Source organism: Micromesistius poutassou (assembly GCF_964030765.1).
Source record: "Micromesistius poutassou genome assembly, chromosome: 1".
Classification (NCBI taxonomy): Eukaryota; Metazoa; Chordata; class Actinopteri; order Gadiformes; family Gadidae; genus Micromesistius; species Micromesistius poutassou.
The window spans coordinates 9,623,525-9,644,191 of NC_140271.1; the positions used below are offsets into that span (position 1 = coordinate 9,623,525).

The window sequence follows — 20,667 nt, forward strand, 5'->3', positions numbered from 1 at the left end:
AGAAGATAGAGGAAGCCGGTGAATGTAGTAACCCTCTATAAGAAGCGTATCCCTGGCCGCCGGAGCGCGCATGGCATGCATTCATTAAAGGTGGAAGCACACAGACGCTACGCTTCGATTTCACCCAAAGCTGAATTAAAAGTACATGTTTTCCTAAATGTGGGTCAAGGAGGTTGTAAAGTAGTAACTTCGGGCACATCTGTCAAAATAAACGTTTTTTTCTTCCGACATCTTTACGATCTTTATTCATTCATTGCGCCGCGGCCGACGGGGATATTCTCTGATACTATGAATCTTAAAGACCGCGTCGGGTTCTCAGACTCTCGGGTACTTCCACAACAAGTAAAGACTCATGGTGTGGGTTGTCTCGGCCATGGGGAGAAGGAATTGGGGGAATGCCGTATACGGACGGGCGGCGGAGTGGTCCGGCGGGACAAAGATGTTTTCAGCTGACAGCTGTCAACTCACTTCGGGTCAGCGATTTATTTAAAAAGCTGGCTTAGAAGATGGAGGAAGCCGGTGTCGTGCCAATGTAGTTACACCCTATAAGAAGATCATCATTCAGTACACACTACGCTTCACCCAACAATTTCACCCAATGCTGAATTAAAAGTACATGTTTTTCTAAACGTTGCTCATCAATGAGGTTGTAAAGTAGTAACTACGATCTTTATTCATTCATTGCGCCGCGGCCGAACTGACGGGGATATTCTCTGATAATATGAAATGCGACATGGAGGAGAAAGCAACATTTTCAGTAGATAGCTGTCAGTTCACTTCGGGTCCATATAATTTCTCCGACGCTCCATTGTTCCGACCTCTCGGTCGTATGCGGAACAATGGAGCGTTGGAGAAATGATATGGACCCAAAGTGAACTGACAGCTGTCTAATGAAAACATCTTTCTCGAGTTCCGCCTGAGTTTGTTGTTGCTGGTGACGTAAAGAGGTTAGCCGGTTGCTCTATTACCACTAGTTGAAATGGGTACAGCACCACCTATGGTACCGGGGCATGACATGCTTCGGCCAATGAATCGGTTTACTCACTGCCATGTATACTCGGACGATTGCAGTTGTCCAATTGCAGAGCATTCGAACTATGGCTTTAATTCGGATTAAGCTGTGCATGTAAACATACTGAGTGTTTGTTTATATTTACAATGTATATAATATTTATACTGATTTCTCACCTCAGAAAGTCATTTGATCTGGAATCATGCCCAACACTTAACTAGTGATCTCAAGTATTCAAAGTGATTGTGTTTGTTTTCGTCATCCCATTTGGCCAAATACCACAATCGACTGCAGTAATGTCTTCAGGTACAGCTACAGTACTGCTACAGTCTTTAGTTGAATTGAAACAATGATAAATACAATGTCTTCAGTGACCAGAAGCAGTAAGCCGACATGACATGATTACCATCAACAAACACACGCACGGGGGGTGCGCCAGTGGCGCACCGGGTAGAGCACGTACCATTAAGCCATAGTCCTGATAGCAGCCACCCGGGTTTCATTCCTGCCCGTGGTCCATTGCTGCATGTCCTCCCCTCTGTCTCCCACACCTTCCTCTCTATCTCACTCTATAACAAAGCATAAAACATACACAAATACTGCACCTCATCATTTGTTGAGGTTGTGCGAAGGATTGAGATTTACCCACCTCTTGGTGATCTCTTGAAAATTCTAAACAAAGAAGGATATCACATGACCAGTGGCAGATGAATAATCAGGAAGATTAATAAATGCATAACCACTGAAAACTGGTGACACTTTATGTCGGGTATACTATATATACCCTATATATATATATATATATATATATATATATAACAAATACAAATACTCAAATTGATTTAGACAACCATGTAGAAAACCAACGCTCTATCCTGGTCACTTTAGATGGGAAATAAGTGCCAAGCTTTACATTTACGTACAGTAAGAAAGTGGGAGAGGTAAACAAATTGAGATGAGTTAAACAAAGATGGATTAGAAACCAGTAATGGACTGATTTCCTGCCCCTTCTTAATCCTTTTTTTTCCCATGGACTTAAAGAGACCATGGATAGCCTACTGCAACGTGTTAGCCCCATTTTTGATTATTAAGCTTCAAACTTAAATACAATTCCAACAACACACACACACACACACATATGTATACATAGTATGCAATATGCCCACGTGAATATGTTGATATCTTATAAACTGTATGAACTAAAATCTGTCTGGTATTTCAATAAAGGAAGTACTCATACAAGATATAGTAAGTGTGGTCAACTGGCAATCCTCAAAGACTAGTTCCTCTGTAATGGAAGAGTTTGCCTCTGGCATGTCATTTAGAAAGCTGTGTTTGGTGGACAACTAAAATGCCTGTAATGGTCTGTGTTCGGAACATGTGATGGTTACGCCAATGAATAAACACACAGACGCATAGAATGCGTCACACCAAAAGTTTTCCAAACCTATTAAAGCTTTTTGACGCATCAGTAAAGTTATTGTTCTGAACAATTTTAATGACTCAAACCCCCCAAAAAGACCAAAAGCAGACCTGCCTCCCTCCCTAATCCCTAGGCTACAGTTTACTGCGTCTGCGCAAAATGTTTGTGGCGTATAAGTTGATGCTTGAATTCCCTCTCCCTCTGTTTCTCTTAAAGAAGAAAAGGGGGAGGAGAGTTGGAAAGAGCACGCTGCCTCCTTCTGCTCTCTTCCTCCGATGTTGAAATTCCTCTCTCATGAGGAACTTCCTGGTTAGCAACCGGCAGCAGTATGGAGATCATAGAGATGTCATTTGTCAGAGAGAGAGAGAGAGGAGGAGAGAGAGAGGGCTGTAAAGGCAGCGGTTTCGAAGAAGAATTTGAGTGAAAGAGGAAGGAACTGTCGACCCCAAATGAGAAAAAAGACAGGAAGGAGACAGTTAAAGCAACCTTGAGTGAGTCTGTAAATGTATAATTATCTGTGTGTAGCCTGATAAGATATGATTTAGGCGTCTGGAAGAGAAAAAAAGTACACAGGCATTTGAGGAAGCTAAACAAGAGAAGCGTCTCTAGACAGCACAGCACAGCACATTATTGTAGTGAATCGTTTTTTCAATGTGTTTTTTTCGTGTACATTAACATGAGTTCAACTTAACTTAAGTCTTCCATACCAAACGCCCAGCCCAACAAAATGAACAAAACCAAGTTCACTTGAAAACAGCCCTGAGTCAAAGATGATGCAGGCAGGGGCAGAGGAGAGACAACTAGCTCGGGTAGGATGATACGCGTTTACACATGCAATCTCAAGGTCTTCTGGCCTGTTCTCATCTTTTTTGTGACCATTGTGGTGGTCCTCCACCACTATACACAAACACTGAGCTCGGAGCAGAAGTCAGACGTTTCCAGGGACCCACCGGGAGGGGACGGCTGCTGTGATGAAGCAAGCTATTCCGTTCTTTTTCTGCTCTTCAAGCTTGTCTTGGCTGGTACACTGTGTTTCCTCAGCCTCAGGTAGCTACAAACTTTGAATGAACCCCCACGCTGTTTGCTTATCCTCCTGCATGTCATTTCAAACAAAAAAAATGCCAAGTTTTAATTGGAAGAGTAGCAAACTCTTAAGGAAGCTGCTTTGAAATGTTGACTTTTTTGGAGTAGAGCATTTTTTCATCTTTAAGTAAAGGAAGTTCCCATTTAACCTCAGTCTGGTCCTTAATCCAGAAAGTTAATTAAAATGTATTCAGTATTGATAGCCTCATATAATAATGAATGATTTGTCATGATAACTGTGTGTGATAAAGTAAAATACCTGCTTTAAAAGTAAGTAAAGTAAGTAAATTTGATGCAAACCATCACAAAGCATTTCAGCTCTGACTTAGCATAGTTTGCAAACACATTTGTTTCATACTTCTCGTTCACTTTCAGGTTCTGTTGTTCCACCGATCCGAGAAAGGCAGGAAAAGGTTCTCGGCTTACGGACACATCACTGAGAGCGGCAGACACATCTCGACAGCAGCTTCTGGAGGATTACTATAACCGATATGTGCGGCTCTCCCCTCACATGGTGGGCCACAGCAAAGCCAACGTAGCCAAAGTGATCGGGGACCTGATCAAAGCCGGCCGCACCTCCACGCCCCCTGAATCCGGCCTTTCTCTCCGGGGGGATTTCTTACAGGTGACTTCTTATTTTGAGTTAAGGCTGTAGGGCTTGTACGTCAGAATGCATCATGGGATTTTTTGTAAGCGATACTTTCAAGCCATTTTGTGAGGACTTGAGAGAGTTGTAGTGATTTAAAATCCTAATTAGATGCAATATACCGTAACTTAGGCTAATGAAGACTTTGTTTTGCCACTCCTTGCATCTGAAAGGCTTTGGCAGTTTCAAACACATCAATGTCGGCCGATAATGACAGATAATTTCACTATTAATTACTAAACACTGACCAAAACTTTGTTACTACCAATCCCACTCCTATGCTCCTATAATTGTGAAGTCACGATGTACAAGCCCTATAGCAATGTGGTGTTCAAAACACAAAGTAATCTGCATTCCAAAACAGATGCAAATCTGTAGGTTTGAGACAGGGTTTAACAAAAATAAAGGTGACTTGTTTTAAAAACAGTGATTGGATAGTGGTGGATCGGGATAAACACGATTCACAACTTCTCTGTCTTATAGCCACACTGTACATGAGCTTACTTAATAATGATGAAAATAAATCTATCCTCCATTTAACCAACCAACCCAACCTCTACCTCCAGGTGGGTAGCACCTATGAGGAGCACAAGACTGGCTCTCCGGACTGCTTCGACATCCTTGTCCCACTGAGGGTCCCCAGTGGACTGAAGCTCCAGCCCAGAGTCCTCTGGGGGGCGGAGGGGGGAGAGGCGGCGGAGAAACGTAAGGACCAGAGAGAATCGGATGTGGGTAGGGGTGAAGAGGAACCCAAAGGAGAAGTGAAACTTGCATGTACAGTCCGGAGAAAGAAAAATGACAAGCAGAAAAAACACAAGAGGCCCAAGAGCAGGCATGACATACGAGGGGATGATCACGAGAATGATGCCCCCAAGAGGGAGGATGAAGACAAGGACAGGGAAGAGGGGGACATGCTGAATACTATCGAGAGGGACACATGCGGTCCCGTTCCTAAAGGCTGCCTGGAAGTGCCCCTGCATGAAGAATGGGTGCGCAGACACCCAGCCTTTGCCAGCACCTTCCTGCGGCCTTGCCCCCAGCAATCCCCGTCTGGTCGAGGGGAGAAGGAGAGCAGGGTCTACATGATCGTATCAGCTTCGGTTCTCCGCTGGTTCCTTCACACGATGCAGCACTGCCTGGCCTCTGTGCGCTACTCCCACGAGCAGCACTGCAGACTCAGCATCACACCGTCCAACGAATGTGTGCAGCTGCACCTCACCCAACAGCCGGACTACATCTGCTGCCATATATCCACGGTGGTGCGCATGATCCCCGTCTTTCTACTCAGCAACGGCGTCTACCTTGTCCCGACTGACATGGCGTCGCTCTCTGGGAAGCGTTGTAACCGGAGAGACCTGTGGACCCTCTTTTTCCCCCAGCAAGAGCAGAGGCTGCTGGGGTGGAAGAGGAGTCAGGTCCCCCGAGGCTCCTGCCATCTCAAGTGCCTGCAGCTGGTCAAGGCCATCCGGGACCTGGGGGGCCAGGCTCTGGACAGCCAGGGGGCGGAGGCCTGGGGAACAGTGCTCTCCTCTTACGTGCTGAAGACCGCCTGGATGCGGCTGCTGCTGAGGATCCCTGCGGAGGCTTGGGAGGAGCGCCACCTGGTGGCCCGCGTGGAGGACCTGATTCAGAGCCTCATGGAGGCCCTTGAGAATGGATCCATCGCTCATCTGTTTCTGGGAGGCGAGGCTGCGGACAGCCTGGCATCCGAATCAGTGGTGTTCTCTAAACTGGCGAAGGAAACCGTGGAAGTGGGTCAAAGGGCTACGGGGGGAAACCTTTGGGCAGGGATCCCAGCTGTGCGTTTGAGTATGGTGTCGGGGCGTCTGGCGTACACGTGGACGCACCTCCACAGGCTGATCCGTCTCACTCGACCGCCGGGGAGGTTCGCCGAGCTTGGAGGGCCAGGACACAGACACATTTGGAAGTGAACAAAAACAAAGGCAAAGATATGAAATATATGATGCATGTAGACATGTAACCATAACCCTGTGTTTGTGTATTTATATACGTTTATATATATATATATATATATATATATATATATATATATATATATAGTTATATCATCAGATTGCCATCATTATCCATGTAGTTACTCAATGTGTTCACAATTCACACATGTGCCTCCCAGAGTCTGCTGCTGGTTGCTATGAAGACAGTGATGTCATAGTTACTCCAGTGTCAGGTTTCCCAGTTGATTCTTGCAAAACACACGCACAGCTCCATGTGAATGTCAATTTGTCTGTTGTCTCTGCACTATGCTGCTCTTTTGAAGTTACCTTCATTACCTTCACAGTATGTGTCACAGCTTATGTCCAGGGATACAGAGATACTATACCTATATGAATCGTGACTTTACATTATGACACACAAGGCAAAACATAAATAGATGAACCGTAAATATAAACTTATTGTTTGTGATATTAATAATACATTTGCTCATAGTCAAAGATTGTTATTGTATGTAAATACCGTGCATGATTTTTCTGTTGCTGTTTTTTTATTATTTAAAAAGATGTGTTTTTCCTTTTACAAGGCTTTTCTCAGCTAAGAATAAAAGCATACTGATGAGGTAATGGTGTGTTTGGCTTATTCATAAATCTGTGTCATGACATTAGGTGTCAATAGTTCTTATAGAACAGTTTATTATATGGTTCGGAATGATGCCATCGGAGAACCTTTTTTGAGTTAGACAGAGAACCGGCTACTTAAAAGTTCTTTAAATAACTTTTTAATGTATGGTTCTTCAAAGAATCAAGATAAGATTGAGAACCACGTATCCCTAGCCTGGAAATCCAGACCCACATCTAGAAAGCTGTAGGGTCTGGCAATGAGTAATGACAATGGCCCAACTCGAGGGGCGGCACCAAGCATGCATTTGAAAAAATCACTGCACACAATTGGATAACACTACGACCAATCAGAAGAATACAAGGGGTGACGTATCCAGACCAGCTGAGCTAACCAATAGATAAGAATTTCCGGTCAGTAAATCAGCAACGCTTTTTTGCCCGCCTATATCAGATACACCGACAGTGATGTGATTGGTTAATGTTCGGATCCAGGGGAATCGGGGAGTGAGTATATTGCTCGTTCCCAGAGTGACTCGCTGAGCAAATTGTGCTCTCGCGAGAACTTTGGTTTTCCAGGGTAACGTATCCCTGGAAAGGGGACAGAACTTATTCATACTAAATGATGCTTACAGACATAACCTAGATCACAGAGATCAGCAGAGTTCATGTGGAGAAACAGACAAAGCAAACCACAAGAAATATGAAGTGGCCCTGCCAATTAAACAGTGGACCCACGCTGTACAGTGTAAGGATCATTTTGTTAACATAAAAAACCCTCTAAAGAGACAGCATGACAGTGTTTCATCAACACATCAGCTAAGGCCTGTAAGAAAGCACATGACCTCTTTTGTCGTTCCACACACACACACACACACACACACACAAAAAAACACACGCACACTGACCCTATTGCTAACAATAACCCTATTAATAACAACAACCCTATTACTAGAACTATTACACTGACCATAATACTAACACCAACCCTATTACCAACACTAACCCTATGAGTAACCCTAACCCTATTATCTACACTAAACATAACCAAACCCTAACCAAAACCAACCCCACTACACTAACTCTTTCAAATTCAGAAATACATGAACTGGGTATGAATGGCTATACATATGTGGATTAAATGATCTCCATGAGCACCTGTTGTACCATTATACAACACACACCATGCACTGCTCAGGGAAAGTGCATGTTCTGTGTGTTCCCAGGCTGTGGTGTATTCAAACCTATACCAGGCAGCCAGATTGTCTCCCATGATGACAGTCATCATCCGGAGAGAGAGAGAGAGAGAGAGAGAGAGAGAGAGAGAGAGAGAGAGAGAGAGAGAGAGAGAGAGAGAGAGAGAGAGAGAGAGATGGGTTGGGTTGTGCAAAAAGAATGACGGGAGATGGAAGAGGTCTGTGAGAGAGACAGTGGGGAGATCATGCTGCCATTTATTTAAAGGAAGTACACCAGATGAGGAAAGAAAAGCCTGATCAAGGAAAGGAATGGATCTTTCTGGAATCAAAGTGATAGGTAGATGGGGGAGGCATGGCTGAGTGCGTTACCATGAGAGCAGAGAGGTGAGCACCGGAGACCAGGAGAAAGGGACACTATGGCGTACACACAGGTAGGCTCCCTATACAGTCCGAACACAGTGTAAGCTGTAGACTCAATCTACTATAGACAGCACTCTACTTTCTGGGCGGTGGTTCACGTCTCGCTCTCTTCTGCGGACACCTGTTGTTGTGCAGAGAACAGCCGCAACCATCCCTTGGGCTTCTCTTCCATTCTCCTCTTCCTCATCGGCATATTCTATTTAAATGTTGTATTTACTCCATGCTCTTTCTCCCCCTTCATTTTTCTTAAAGGTATTTCAATGGTTTGATGAAGTCATGCTTTGTTCTTAATGTTTGTCCTTTTTTTTGTGTGTGTAACTGCTTGGGTTGTTGTAAGTAATGTCAAGGGCAGCTTTTTAACATATGAGAAATGGTAGTTTTCTCTCAGAAAAAAACAATTAAATCTCAACATTTGGCTATGTCACAGACCTGCTGTAGTACATGTTTTAAGCTCTGTCCATGTATTGTGTTCACCTGTTGCATGTCTCCTCGTCACCACATTGCTGAAAGGATCCATTCATTCTCATTACTTGCATTTTACTTACATAAATGTAACATAATGCAAGGCCTAAGAACCGCAGCCATTTATGCCTTATTTGCAACATGGCAGGAAAAGAAAATAAAGAAGATTGTATCTTTAATTGTGTAGTATATATGTATTTAGTGAAAGACCATGGTTATATCATACATCTTTGTTTTCTGCATGTTTTTTTTTCTGTTTACGTGTGGGTCTAGTGCCCTGCCTAATAGTAATTCTCAGTAGACTATTGTATGACGTGGGTGCTAACACCTCTACCCATGTCCCGCCTTTCTGCTGTCTTCTTCATATCTCTGTCTCTCCCTCCCTGTCATCCCCCATCACTTGCTAATGTCATTCTGCCTTGATCCTGTCTTTTTCGCCCACCTCCCTCACTCTGAGCATCTTTGAGTCTGTTTCTCTGTTATCTCTCTGTCTCTCTTGAGCTCTGACTGCATTAGCTCAGGGAGGGCAGGGCATGGAAGCCAGTCCTGTTGCTATGGCTGCAGCCACAGCTAATTGCTAGAGCAACATCACGACAAAGGTCGGGGATGGGGCATTCAGAGTGTGAGGAGCAAGGGAGAGGGATGCGTGGTGAGAGTAGAGGAGATACAATTTTGAGGATAATGACACAAAGAAAACCACATAAAGGTCCTCCATATTTTATGTGCCCTTGGTGCAACGCAGGGACAGACAGATAGACACACACAGATAGACACACTTGAACCAACGCCCAAGTCGTAGAAGTACATTCAAAGGTTTATTAACTAAATTTACATTTATATTTGGCAGACGCTCTTCTGCAAAGCGACTGACATATACATGTATTTACTTTCTTATATGAGGCAGAGTCAACCATACAAGTATTACACACACATACACACGTATATTCACACGTATACGGCTGAGTCAACCGTGCAAGGCATCGGCAGCAGTAGGGTTAGGTTTCTTGTTCGGGGGCACCTCGACAAAAATACAGCCCCCTCCCCCCCACCAAAATAAATCCTTGAAATTTGGTTTGGACTATTTTGTGCCAAGACAGTGGGTCAGCGTCAGTCAATGTCGTGTTAGGTAAAAATGCTTAACAATTTTCTCTCATCTCCTCTTCATTCCCATGATCCTCTGCTTCACATCGCCTGTGTGAAAAAGGACAGTTGGAACCCAACGAGGTACAGAGCAAACAATAAAAATATTGCACAAGATTAACCTCTACCATTAGAGGAGTAATGGGCTAAAGCTGGACAATACAAGCATGTCCAAAAACATGGATACATACAACATCCGTGTGAGTGTGTGTGGTATCTTGGAAGTTCAATTGTGAAGTATACACAAGAGCATGGTTTTCGCCCCTCTGCTTATTAAGGCATTAAAGTGGAGCTGAAACAAAACAAGAAGGGAATTAAGGTCATCATAAATCGTACAAAACGTACGATCATCATCGTTTTTTTAACAAATTGACGAGTTTCTCCAATCTGTCAAAGGTTACCTCATTACGGGCTAAAGGCAGTCGATAGTCCAGAGGCAAATACTTTTCCATATGTTTATTACAATTCCTCGGTTTCTATCAAGCTTTGGCATCTACCACTCCGATGACGTGTTTCAAAATGACAATTAAGTTAGGGCGCTTAGAATATATAGATTTATATATATATCCTTTTATTTTGTGACACTTTGCGAATGTAATGCTTATTCTCCTATTGATAAATATGTTCATAGAACCAAGCAGAGTAGTGTGTGTTTCTGTACCAGTTTAACCGTCTCTCAAAGAGTCACAGTTTCATCCATATGACACACAACATGTGTGTCCCGATACAGGGGCTGTGGCCCACGCTGTCAGACTGTCTCTGGTGCCGCTGGGCCTGTCACTCGTGTCTGTTGAGGTGCTGGGAGCGAGCCTGCTACGCCTCCAATGATGAGGAGGTGGAGATCCTAGGGCCCTTCCCTGCCCAGACCCCCGCCTGGCTGTAAGTCTCACGTCCCTGCGGTCTAATCCGTCTGTATAGCTGCCTGCTTGTATTTCAATATGATACTCCAGAAAGAGAGCGAGAGAGAGAGCGAGAGAGAGAGAGAGAGAGAGAGAAAGGAGAGAGAGAGAGAAACAGAGAGCAAGAGAGTGAGAGAGAGAGAGACACACACACATTTCACATATTATATATATAAATACTGTTTTCCCTAGAATGAATCAGTGCAACATGGATTTTAAACTTGAGAATACAATGGATAGCCCGGTCCCAAAGCACAACAATCCCACCCTGACAGACTCCAGCTCTGAGATGTCCATGTCTACCTTCAGCTCCACCCAACAGCTCTCTGGTGAGTTAGCCATGGGTTAGTAGAGTTAAACAGCATTGTTTTTACTTGATCTAATTATGCGTGTTATGACTTCCAATCACAAAATGACTATGGTTATGGTTATGATGAAGGTTATGACTTAATACACTTTGTATAATTGAACATCTCCATTACTTAGGGTAAGGGTTGATTGCGTTCAAACAAAAAGATACAAACACCAATGTGTGTGCATGCCCATGGAGCAGTTATTTAGTTAGCTAGGCCTTTAAATTCCCATAGTAACATAGGCCATCGCCGAAGCTCTTCCATCCTTTCCGGTCTTTCCGGCCCTCCCCATCAGATGTTGCCACAACAGCCCTTCTTTCCTCATCTCCTGTTCTGTGGTTCTTCTCCAGGCTGTTCTCGGTCTGCCTCTCTTCCTCCTTCCCTGTGGGTTCCACGTCAGCGCCTGTTTAATGACAGTTAGATTTCTTCTGAGTGTGTGACCTACCCACTTCCATTTCCTCCTCCGGATTTTCAGATTTTCTATCAAAAACACTCACATATGCCCAAGGAGTGTTTTTAAGTAAAGATCTAGCCAAGGTGTTTCACCAGAAGATTCAGACCAAATCCACACTATTCTTTCAGCAATTGGAGGGTACAGCTGGTGGGAATGTAGTCTACGCTGTCTAGGCTCGCCTTATGGGCTAAGGTGAAGCTGCGAGCAGAGCCCGATCAATGTACTCCTGCTGGACCCACGTCACAAAGACCTAAGTCTCAGGGCACATCAGACTGGCAGAGGATATCACAAAATAAAATAAAAACTCTGAACCCTCCTAAGAACAGGCAAAGCGATGATCAAGAGAAAAGAGCGAGTCTGTAACCTCTGACTCAACCCGTATTTCATAGAACCCATTAAAAATGGGCGAGGCAGAGCAACAAGGCTTCTCCTACGTCCGTTATACCGGGGGAGGAGCTAGGAAAACCCAAGCTGTCAACTGTGACGAGCAACAAGGCCCCTCATACATGCTCCCAATAAGAGGCGGTCAGAGGAACTCGCTGGCAGGCCTAAAAAGGAAAAGAGCAGCTAAATCGTCTTAACAAAGCAACAAAGAAGCTCTAGAACAGGCCCATTCAACTAGCGGCCTGTGGGCCATATATACGGCCCTTCTTAATTTTTTTCTGGCCCGCAAGAGGTTGCCTGCAAACCAAAAAAACAAAACATAAAAAAAAACATATATATATATACACATATATATATATTTGGTTTGCAGTTTTATTTATCATATTAATATGATATATACATATATAATATGATAAATAAAACAAATGCATTAAATCTGTCTTACACATGCCTATAAGGCTCTGTCTGCACCTGCTATTGGCTCAGTCAAGCTCACATTGCATTTTATGCTGGCGGGCCACGGAGAAACTCACTTTAGCTAGGCTAACAACACGCTGCAAGATGTCTCTCTCCAAGCAAGATTAAAAGTGAAGAAGAAAGGAATGCGTCTGACAAGTTTATTCCATGTAGTAGTATTATATCTATTAAGTTAACACTACTTTAAGTACGATTTATTTGTAGCGATTCATTGACATAGTTTTACTCTATGTCAAGCCCACATAACCAACACAACAGCATATAAGAGACAGTGGTAACGTATTCATTATTAATGGTAGAGGACTGGATATTAACAACGTCGCATCTACCCATGGGGGAAGATCCTGAGGGGGAGAGAACCACAACCTGCAGTAGGTGTTCTCTCTGGACGCTAAAAGGTCCACCTGAGCCAAACCTCTGCCAGATCAGTCTTATAATGTCGGGACTTAAGATCATATTCTGATGAGCCCACCACTGCTCGCTGGAGGACAGAGTTGGTAATAAGCCCGAACTTGGTGGCCGCCCACCAGGTGAGAGAAATGTGAAAGCACTTTCCTCAGCGTGGCGAGCGCTAGCACATTTATGTGGGCAGTGAGGAGTGGCGGCAACTCGCCTCCGACCGAGTGGAAGAGACATGTCTAAACTCCGGAGGGGCGGATTCTGACATTTCAGTTCACACATACAGCCCCTCCAGGTATGATCCAGAGAATGTCCAGTATACAGTGCATGTGTGAAAGGGCTATTAGACTAATAGGCCTTTCACACGTGCACTCATGCAGAATCGGGTCCTGAGATGACCCGCAGTTGCCCATCCACAGATGCAACACAAAGCCGCATCAGAAGTGTTCCCACATATCAGAGATACTCCTGATACTTGAGGCGAGGGGTGGCGTCTGGGCAGAGCGTATAAGGGCAACGGAAGTTGCCGGTGCGCAATATCCACAAATTGGTTATTTTGCTTGTCAATTCGTTCCAAATCTTTCATTCCCCACAACAACCCTCAATCTGCATAGAACCAAAACAACAGCCTGTTGGAATCCCTTCCTGCATGACGCACACAACTGTGTTTCGTATCCCCTGTGTGGAAACCAACATGCAGTTGATGCCTCAAATATGAGTTGCCTTCCTAAAGATGTATGCTTTATGCTTTTTGTATTCGGATTGTATTGTACCGCTGCTACGATGACCTAATTTCCCCTTTAGTTATCTATCTATCTATCTATCTATCTATCTATCTAACGCCTATGACTCGACGAGCTGTCTTTTTATTGGGTTTAATATGGATTATTGCACAAAATCATGTGTAAATCCTGATCTGGCTAAAATATCATTCATACCTACACGTTCTTCATTTGAGCTTCGACTCTTGTCTTACTCCCATTTTTCAGACAACCAGAAGCCAAGCACTCTCATGGTGAATGTCAAACCAATGGAGTTCTGGGCCACAGGACCTCGGAAGGAAGCGGTCCAGCCTTTGCGCAGGTCCCAGAGCCCTCCTAGTCAGTACTTCGACAAACTGGAGCCCTGCCTCTATTCTGACAAACCCAGCTGTGATGACGTGGACTTGTTGACAGATGATGAGATTCTCCTACGGTACCAGCTGGGCATGCTCCATTTCAGCACACAGTAAGCCTCATCAATACAAACCCCAACAAGTCAGTAGGAATAAGTTACAGAAAGGATCTCAGATTGACTCCCAATCCTCATTTATGGTCTATTCTTTTTTCAGTATGTAATAGAGCAGTGGTTCTCAAACCTTTTCTACTAGTATACCCCCTCCAAGATATTTTTTCAGCTGAGCACCCTGTTTACCGGCACAAAATTCCAAAGTACCCCTAGGGGTACGCGTACTCCCATTTGAGAACCACTGTACCGGTAATAGAGAATAGCAAATAACGACTTTAAAATGTCAAGATAAGATATTTGACTGATTATGTGTTCTGCGTCTTCCACCCAACCAGATACGACCTCATCAACAGGCAATTGGGTGTACGGGTCATCGAGGCTCGTGACCTTACCCCTCCAATGAGCTGTGATGGCACTCGGCAGGACACGGTCCACTCCAACCCCTACGTCAAGTTGAGCCTGTTGCCGGACCACAAAAACTCTCGCCAGACCGGGGTGAAGAGGAAGACCCAGAACCCAGTGTTTGAGGAGCGTTTCACCTTTGACATGCCCTTCCTGGAAGCCCAGAGGCGAACACTATTGCTGTCTGTGGTGGACTTTGACAAGTTCTCCCGACACTGTGTCATTGGAAAGGTGGCACTGCCTCTTAGTGATGTGGACCTGGTCAAAGGGGGGCATTGGTGGAGGGCCCTGGTGCCCAGCTCACAGGTAAAGTATGCCCATAGCCATGCATGCACAGGTATGGTAAGAATGTACAACAAAGATATAGCCATTATTATTATTGATCTCTTTGATCAATTTAGACTGGATTTTACCAGTATTCGAGAGATGCTCGATGAACCCCCTCCACAGTGCAAGCTTGTTGACCTTGTGTCTTGGAATAAACCAAGTGTTGAACATTTACCACTCTCCAAGTCATACCTAGCACCAAAACAACAATACCACAGAAGATTTGAAGTTGGAAGTTTACAATTATTAAACTGGTTCAAACAGCTAACTGCACACAGCATTGTGAGAGAGCCAGAGAAGAGAGTACTCGAGGGGAAAAGACAAAACCATAGATTTCTATGAAACGACATGTTTCTGAATTGCTTGAACAGATTTATTTTAATTTACAATTGGCAACACATTTTGCTATGCGGCTTATAAGCACAAACTAAGTTGGCCAAACAGTTTAAAGGTAACCAGATGGAATAAAAAGGTTACCTCCTAGCTGATTAGAGTTCAAGAACTGAGAGAGAGAGAGAGAGAGAGAGAGAGAGAGAGAGAGAGAGAGAGAGACCCTTGCTGCACTCTGACCTGAGCTGAACAAAGATTGTAAAAATCCATTTAAGATCCTTGTGTCAACCTTAGTTAGTAACTTTGATATTATGTTTTTAGATCAACAAAGGCCACAATAGTAGTAATAGTGACTCCTCCTCATGTATTTTTGTTGTAGAATGAAGTGGAGCTAGGGGAGCTGCTGCTGTCTCTGACCTACCTGCCAAGTGCAGGAAGGCTTAATGTGGACATCATCAAGGCCAAGCAGCTGCTGCAGACGGACATGTGCCAAGGCTCAGGTGTGTTACTGCCTGTTTTCAGTTACATCCTGATGTTGATTTGCAACATGTAAACATGTAAACTAACCCTAACCCTTAAATACAAAACAGGGCCGCGAGTAACCAGGAACAGCTTGTTCATATGTTTTTTATTTTAGGCCAAACATGATCTTGTTTATTCATTTGCATGTATACCGATTGGGTGTAACCCCCCCCCCCCACCCACACGCACACACACACACACACACACACACACACACACACACACACACACACACACACACACACACACACCGAAAACCGGGGGTTGGACAAGGATTTTCCCTCTGCATGATAGCAGACTGATCAATTGATATGAAAGATCTTATTTGGACAGTTAAAAACATGGACATAGTGTCTATTTTCAGAGCAGTAGGATAGAGAACTTGAAGAAGACATAATATTTAGACATTAAACATATGGCTCTCCTTCCAGATCCCTTTGTGAAGGTGCAGTTGGTGGCAGGGTTGAAGTTGGTGAAAACCAAGAAGACTTGCTGTATGCGTGGGACCATCGACCCCTTCTACAACGAGTCCTTCAGCTTCCGCGTGTCGCACGAGGACCTGAGGGAAGTCAGCCTTGTCTTCACGGGTGAGGGGTAGCAAGTGACTGGAGTTGGGGGGGAGAAGGTCAAACAGGCTCTTTGTGGGGAGCCCCTCCTCCTCCCAACACCAAACCTATCCCTGGCCGTTATCCTACTGACAGACGGATCCAGTAGAGGGTTGTGGAAGGATTTCCTCCCACGGATTGTTTCATCTTGTCTATTTGAGGGTTTAACTTGTAGGAACGGTAATGAATGCTCACTGGGTTATGATTACATCATTGTGATTAAATCATTGTGATTAAAACAATATAAACTTATTGTTTATTTTTTATAAACAATAAGTTTGTTTATTCAATAAGTTTTATCAATAAGTTTGTTTGTTTATTATTGCTTATTGTATATTGTATTATAATGTATTTAAAAATGTTATGTATGCAAATGTAATCCATTCTTTATAAGTGGATATCTTTGCTTATGAAGTTGAATTAATTTCAAGTAGCATGGCAACTTAATGCTTTTGATTAAAAGAAGGTTGCTCCTCTATACTTGATTCCTTGCTTTTCCCATCCAAAAGTGTGCTCACTACTTCTCCCTCTTTCACATTATTTATATCCCCTGCTCCAGTGTACGGCCACAACATGAAGAGCAGCAATGACTTTGTGGGCCGCATCGTAATTGGTCAGTTCTCCACGGGCCCCCCCGAGACGTCCCACTGGCGCCGACTGCTGACCTCCCGGCGGACCCCCGTGGAGCAGTGGCACAGCCTGCGCTCCCGGGCCGAGTGCGACCGGGTCTCCCCTGCCTCCCTGGAGGTGGCCTGATGGAGGGCTGGTGTTGGAGCAGCTGCCCAAACACTTGATTACAGACAAACTCGACAATTTTGGTGTGGTTTCAGTGTGGCAAACCGAAAGGTTCTTTGAGGTTTCTGCGGTGCACACTGAGCGGTAAAACACAGACGGGGAAGTTCATATTGACACAAATAAGCAATGTACAATAAATATGTACATGAACTCTTTAAACAACTGTTACAGAGTAGTCACATGATTGTCTGCATAGCAAATAGCAAATAATGAACGTGTATTTGTTGATTTGTTGATATTTGTTCTGCATAACATAACAAATATCTGCCTATGACCTAAATCCAAATCGTATTCATATTTCTACGCTTGAGGGTGAAAACGTTAGCATTTATAATCTAGCCTTCCCCAGTGCTTCAGTGTTTTGTCCCAGTGTGAGTCATGCGACTCATTACAGTTAAACAAAACTGTCCAAATCATATTAAAATCTATCACTTATTGTTATTAGAGCTGACATTTATATTGCCAACCTTAAAGTTAACATCTAACACTATATACACTGTATATACTTGGCGTGCAAGGATAGTTGGTATAAGAAGATATCAGGGAAGGAGAAACTATGAAGAAGGAGAAACTAGGAATTATTATTATGGATTTACATGTGATTTCCTTCAATAGAAGAAAAAAAACTTATTTTGTATGAACACATTTGAAAATATATATATGTTTTTGTCAAAAATGTCAGAGTAATTTCGCTTTGCTGTAATTTTGTCTGTTTTTAGTCTATATCTATCTTGTCAATATACTGTATATTCAACAATATGTCTAAAAACGATGTGTACTCATAGTAGTATCTGTGTCTATTTCTTAATGTAGTCACCTTGCTAGATTGTGTATAACGCAAAGAGTATTCTTTCACTGTATATACAATGTATGCAAAAACCTTTATTTTACTTGAATTACTAGAACCCGTCAATCTGAATGTATGTTCACTTTGTCATATAGCTGGGCCATCGCAAGACCTAAAGCAATAGTGTCTGTGTTTTCAGTCTTCAAACAAAAGTGTTCGCTCACAGTAATCATTGTTACAATATTGTTCCAAGAATGTACACAATTATGCAAATCCTCATCTGGTTGCACAGAAAACATGCATAGACGTTCAAAGCGTCAAATTACATGTCAACAGGTTATAAGTTGTATCATTGCTTGATCTTAGTATGTTTAGCAATAATACTGTGGTAAGAAACAAAATAAATAATTCACCCAATTTCTTTTTGTGTTGTACTCTGAAACTGAAAAGAAATAAGACAGCTAGTACATACAATAACTAATGGAAAATAGTTTTTTATTGTATGTATTTTACAAAAACATTGTAAAACCATTAGTACATTTTATACAATAAAGCTAGTTATTTGTTATTGAAAGGGTGATATAATGCCATCAGGTGCAAGTGTGATTAGCCATTACATTATTGCCGTTTGAAAATACACCTTTTCTGTGTTTTAGTGACATCACAAGTGGAAGTGTCCTCCTAGATGTATGATGGATAGATAAGCAACATTTGCTACAGAGCACTGGGTAGGCTGGTAGACTGATCTATCCAGAATACATCTAGATGGACACTCCCTATTTTTACACAGGAAAAGACAGATTTTCCAACAGCTTGTAAGAGCTAATCACACTCACACCTGGTGGCATGATATCACCCCTTTAAGTATGAATGAATGTGTTTAACATCAATACACATAACCTTTTAAGTGAAGCATGGTTACAAAATATTCCATATATTGTTTAACGCATCACCTTGATGAGCCTTTCTCCTGTTTGACTTCAAAGGTGCCAACAGGAGGATTACAAGAAGAGAAATACAGAGGTAACTGTACATTTATATTAACAATCACAAAAGGTCACTAACGGGTTTGATGGTGTAGTAAAAATAACAACAGTGAAGTGAGTACCACAGAGCTGCTGCCGAAAGAGAGCAATGGAGGAGCTAGTATTCTAGGATTGGGATCTTGCAAACAAAAGAAAAGGCCTTGTCACAGCTGTTGTCATTCCATGACCTCAGTGCTGTAAAACACACACACACACACACACACACACACACACACACACACACACACACACACACACACACACACACACACACAGACACACATAAACACACACATTATCGAATATGTTTTTTATCAGATACATTATGTCATTATGTCGATAATTATAGTCCCATTCATTTTTGGACTATAATTATCAGATGAGCAATGATTTTGCTGGACAGCCAGCATGGGCGTTTCCTTTTAACTAAACAGGGCTGTCGCTACCAATCATTAATGGGGATGTTTTTCGAACCCCCTTTTCATACATGATACATAATGTGGTTGAAATATACACATTTTGTTATTCAAATAAATTTATTGCGCAATTCAGTCATTACTTTTTGGGTGTGTATATTGCATGCACGCAAGTCTTTTCCAAAGTGTTCTCACCACTGCTCTGTCGAAACCACATTTCAACACAGTCCTCTTCTTGTGGGATGCGGTGGATGCCATCATCTGGCTGGTTGCCATCCCAGTAACTGTACGTATAAACAGAGCCGTCTGTCCACTCCAGTGTGCCCTCCTTTGAGTAATAGACATCAACGTGAAGTTGTATTTATAAATTACATTAGATCCCATTTTGTTTATTCCATTTATTTATTCATAATCTGTTCATGTGCATTTGTATGTATGTGTGTGACTGTGTGTGTGTGTGTGTGTGTGTGTGTGTGTGTGTGTGTGTGTGTGTGTGTGTGTGTGTGTGTTTATCTGTGTGTGTGCGTGTGTGAGTGTGTATGTGTGTGTGTGTGTGTGTGTGTGTGTGTGTGTGTGTGTGTGTGTGTGTGTGTGTGTGTGTGCAGAGCACATGGATGTGTGCCCATTACCTGTCTCCTGTCATGCAGTCCTATCCAGATATCAGTGGGGATACCCAGTATATGGCTGTTCACCAGGTCATACACAAACACGTTCTCCTCCCAGCTAGATGAAAGAAACAGTGGCTATGAAATAAGATGTGAAATCAATCTAATAAATAACAGATACACTCAGAAAGTAGAAGGCACTCTGCTACCAAGTCTACAGTAAGCCCAGGTAATTGTATCTCTAGCCACATCACATTTCTCACTGTGCACAGCTGTTTGTAAACCCACCCTTGAAAAAACAGGTGTGCATTGTTTCTCATGCAAAAGCACCAATGGCTGCTCGGAGAAATGTCAATGAAATATATGGTTGTACCTTGAAAGGGATCCATGTTAAAATGAGATGCGTAGTTACGGTGTGTCTTACCAATGGTGAAATATGTCGTTTCTGTGTGACTTATCTATGGTGAAATGTGTAGTTTCTGTGTCTTACCTATGGGGAAAACTTGTAGTTTCTGTGACTTACCTATGGTGAAATGTGTAGTTTCTGTGTGACTTTCCTATGGTGAAATGTGTAGTTTCTGTGTATCTTACTTAAGGTGACATACATAATTATGGTGAGTCTTACCTATGGATGGAGGTGAGCTTGGCTGATTTGAGGCCGTTGGAGAACTCGGCGCAGTAGAAGTCTGCTTCTGCCCAGGTTTT

The 20,667-nt window shown here is 43.1% G+C and overlaps 3 protein-coding genes across 3 annotated transcripts in view; 2 read left to right on the forward strand and 1 right to left on the reverse strand.

Annotated features, from left to right (window-relative positions):
* Positions 1–2,772: 2,772 nt before the first annotated feature.
* itpripl2 (ITPRIP like 2) lies at positions 2,773–6,648 on the forward strand. Its single transcript, XM_084488724.1, has 3 exons — positions 2,773–3,482; positions 3,894–4,143; positions 4,731–6,648. Exons 1-3 carry the CDS (start codon positions 3,250–3,252, stop codon positions 6,093–6,095), a joined length of 1,848 nt encoding a protein of 615 aa, XP_084344850.1. The 5' UTR covers positions 2,773–3,249; the 3' UTR covers positions 6,096–6,648.
* A 1,682-nt stretch (positions 6,649–8,330) lies between these two features.
* Positions 8,331–17,634, forward strand: syt17 (synaptotagmin XVII). Its single transcript, XM_084488412.1, has 8 exons — positions 8,331–8,364; positions 10,686–10,834; positions 11,047–11,183; positions 13,911–14,148; positions 14,484–14,856; positions 15,587–15,707; positions 16,161–16,316; positions 16,894–17,634. Exons 1-8 carry the CDS (start codon positions 8,350–8,352, stop codon positions 17,088–17,090), a joined length of 1,386 nt encoding a protein of 461 aa, XP_084344538.1. The 5' UTR covers positions 8,331–8,349; the 3' UTR covers positions 17,091–17,634.
* A 1,425-nt stretch (positions 17,635–19,059) lies between these two features.
* The window catches only part of clec19a (C-type lectin domain containing 19A), a gene marked incomplete at both ends in the record, with an annotated part of 2,144 nt that continues 536 nt past the window's right edge, over positions 19,060–20,667 (reverse strand). The window contains 4 exons of the mRNA XM_084488426.1: positions 19,060–19,136; positions 19,553–19,685; positions 19,987–20,080; positions 20,588–20,667. The exon at positions 20,588–20,667 is cut by the window's right edge and continues 125 nt beyond it. Coding sequence (XP_084344552.1) covers positions 19,060–19,136; positions 19,553–19,685; positions 19,987–20,080; positions 20,588–20,667 — 384 coding nt within the window. The remainder of the gene's footprint in view (positions 19,137–19,552; positions 19,686–19,986; positions 20,081–20,587) is intronic.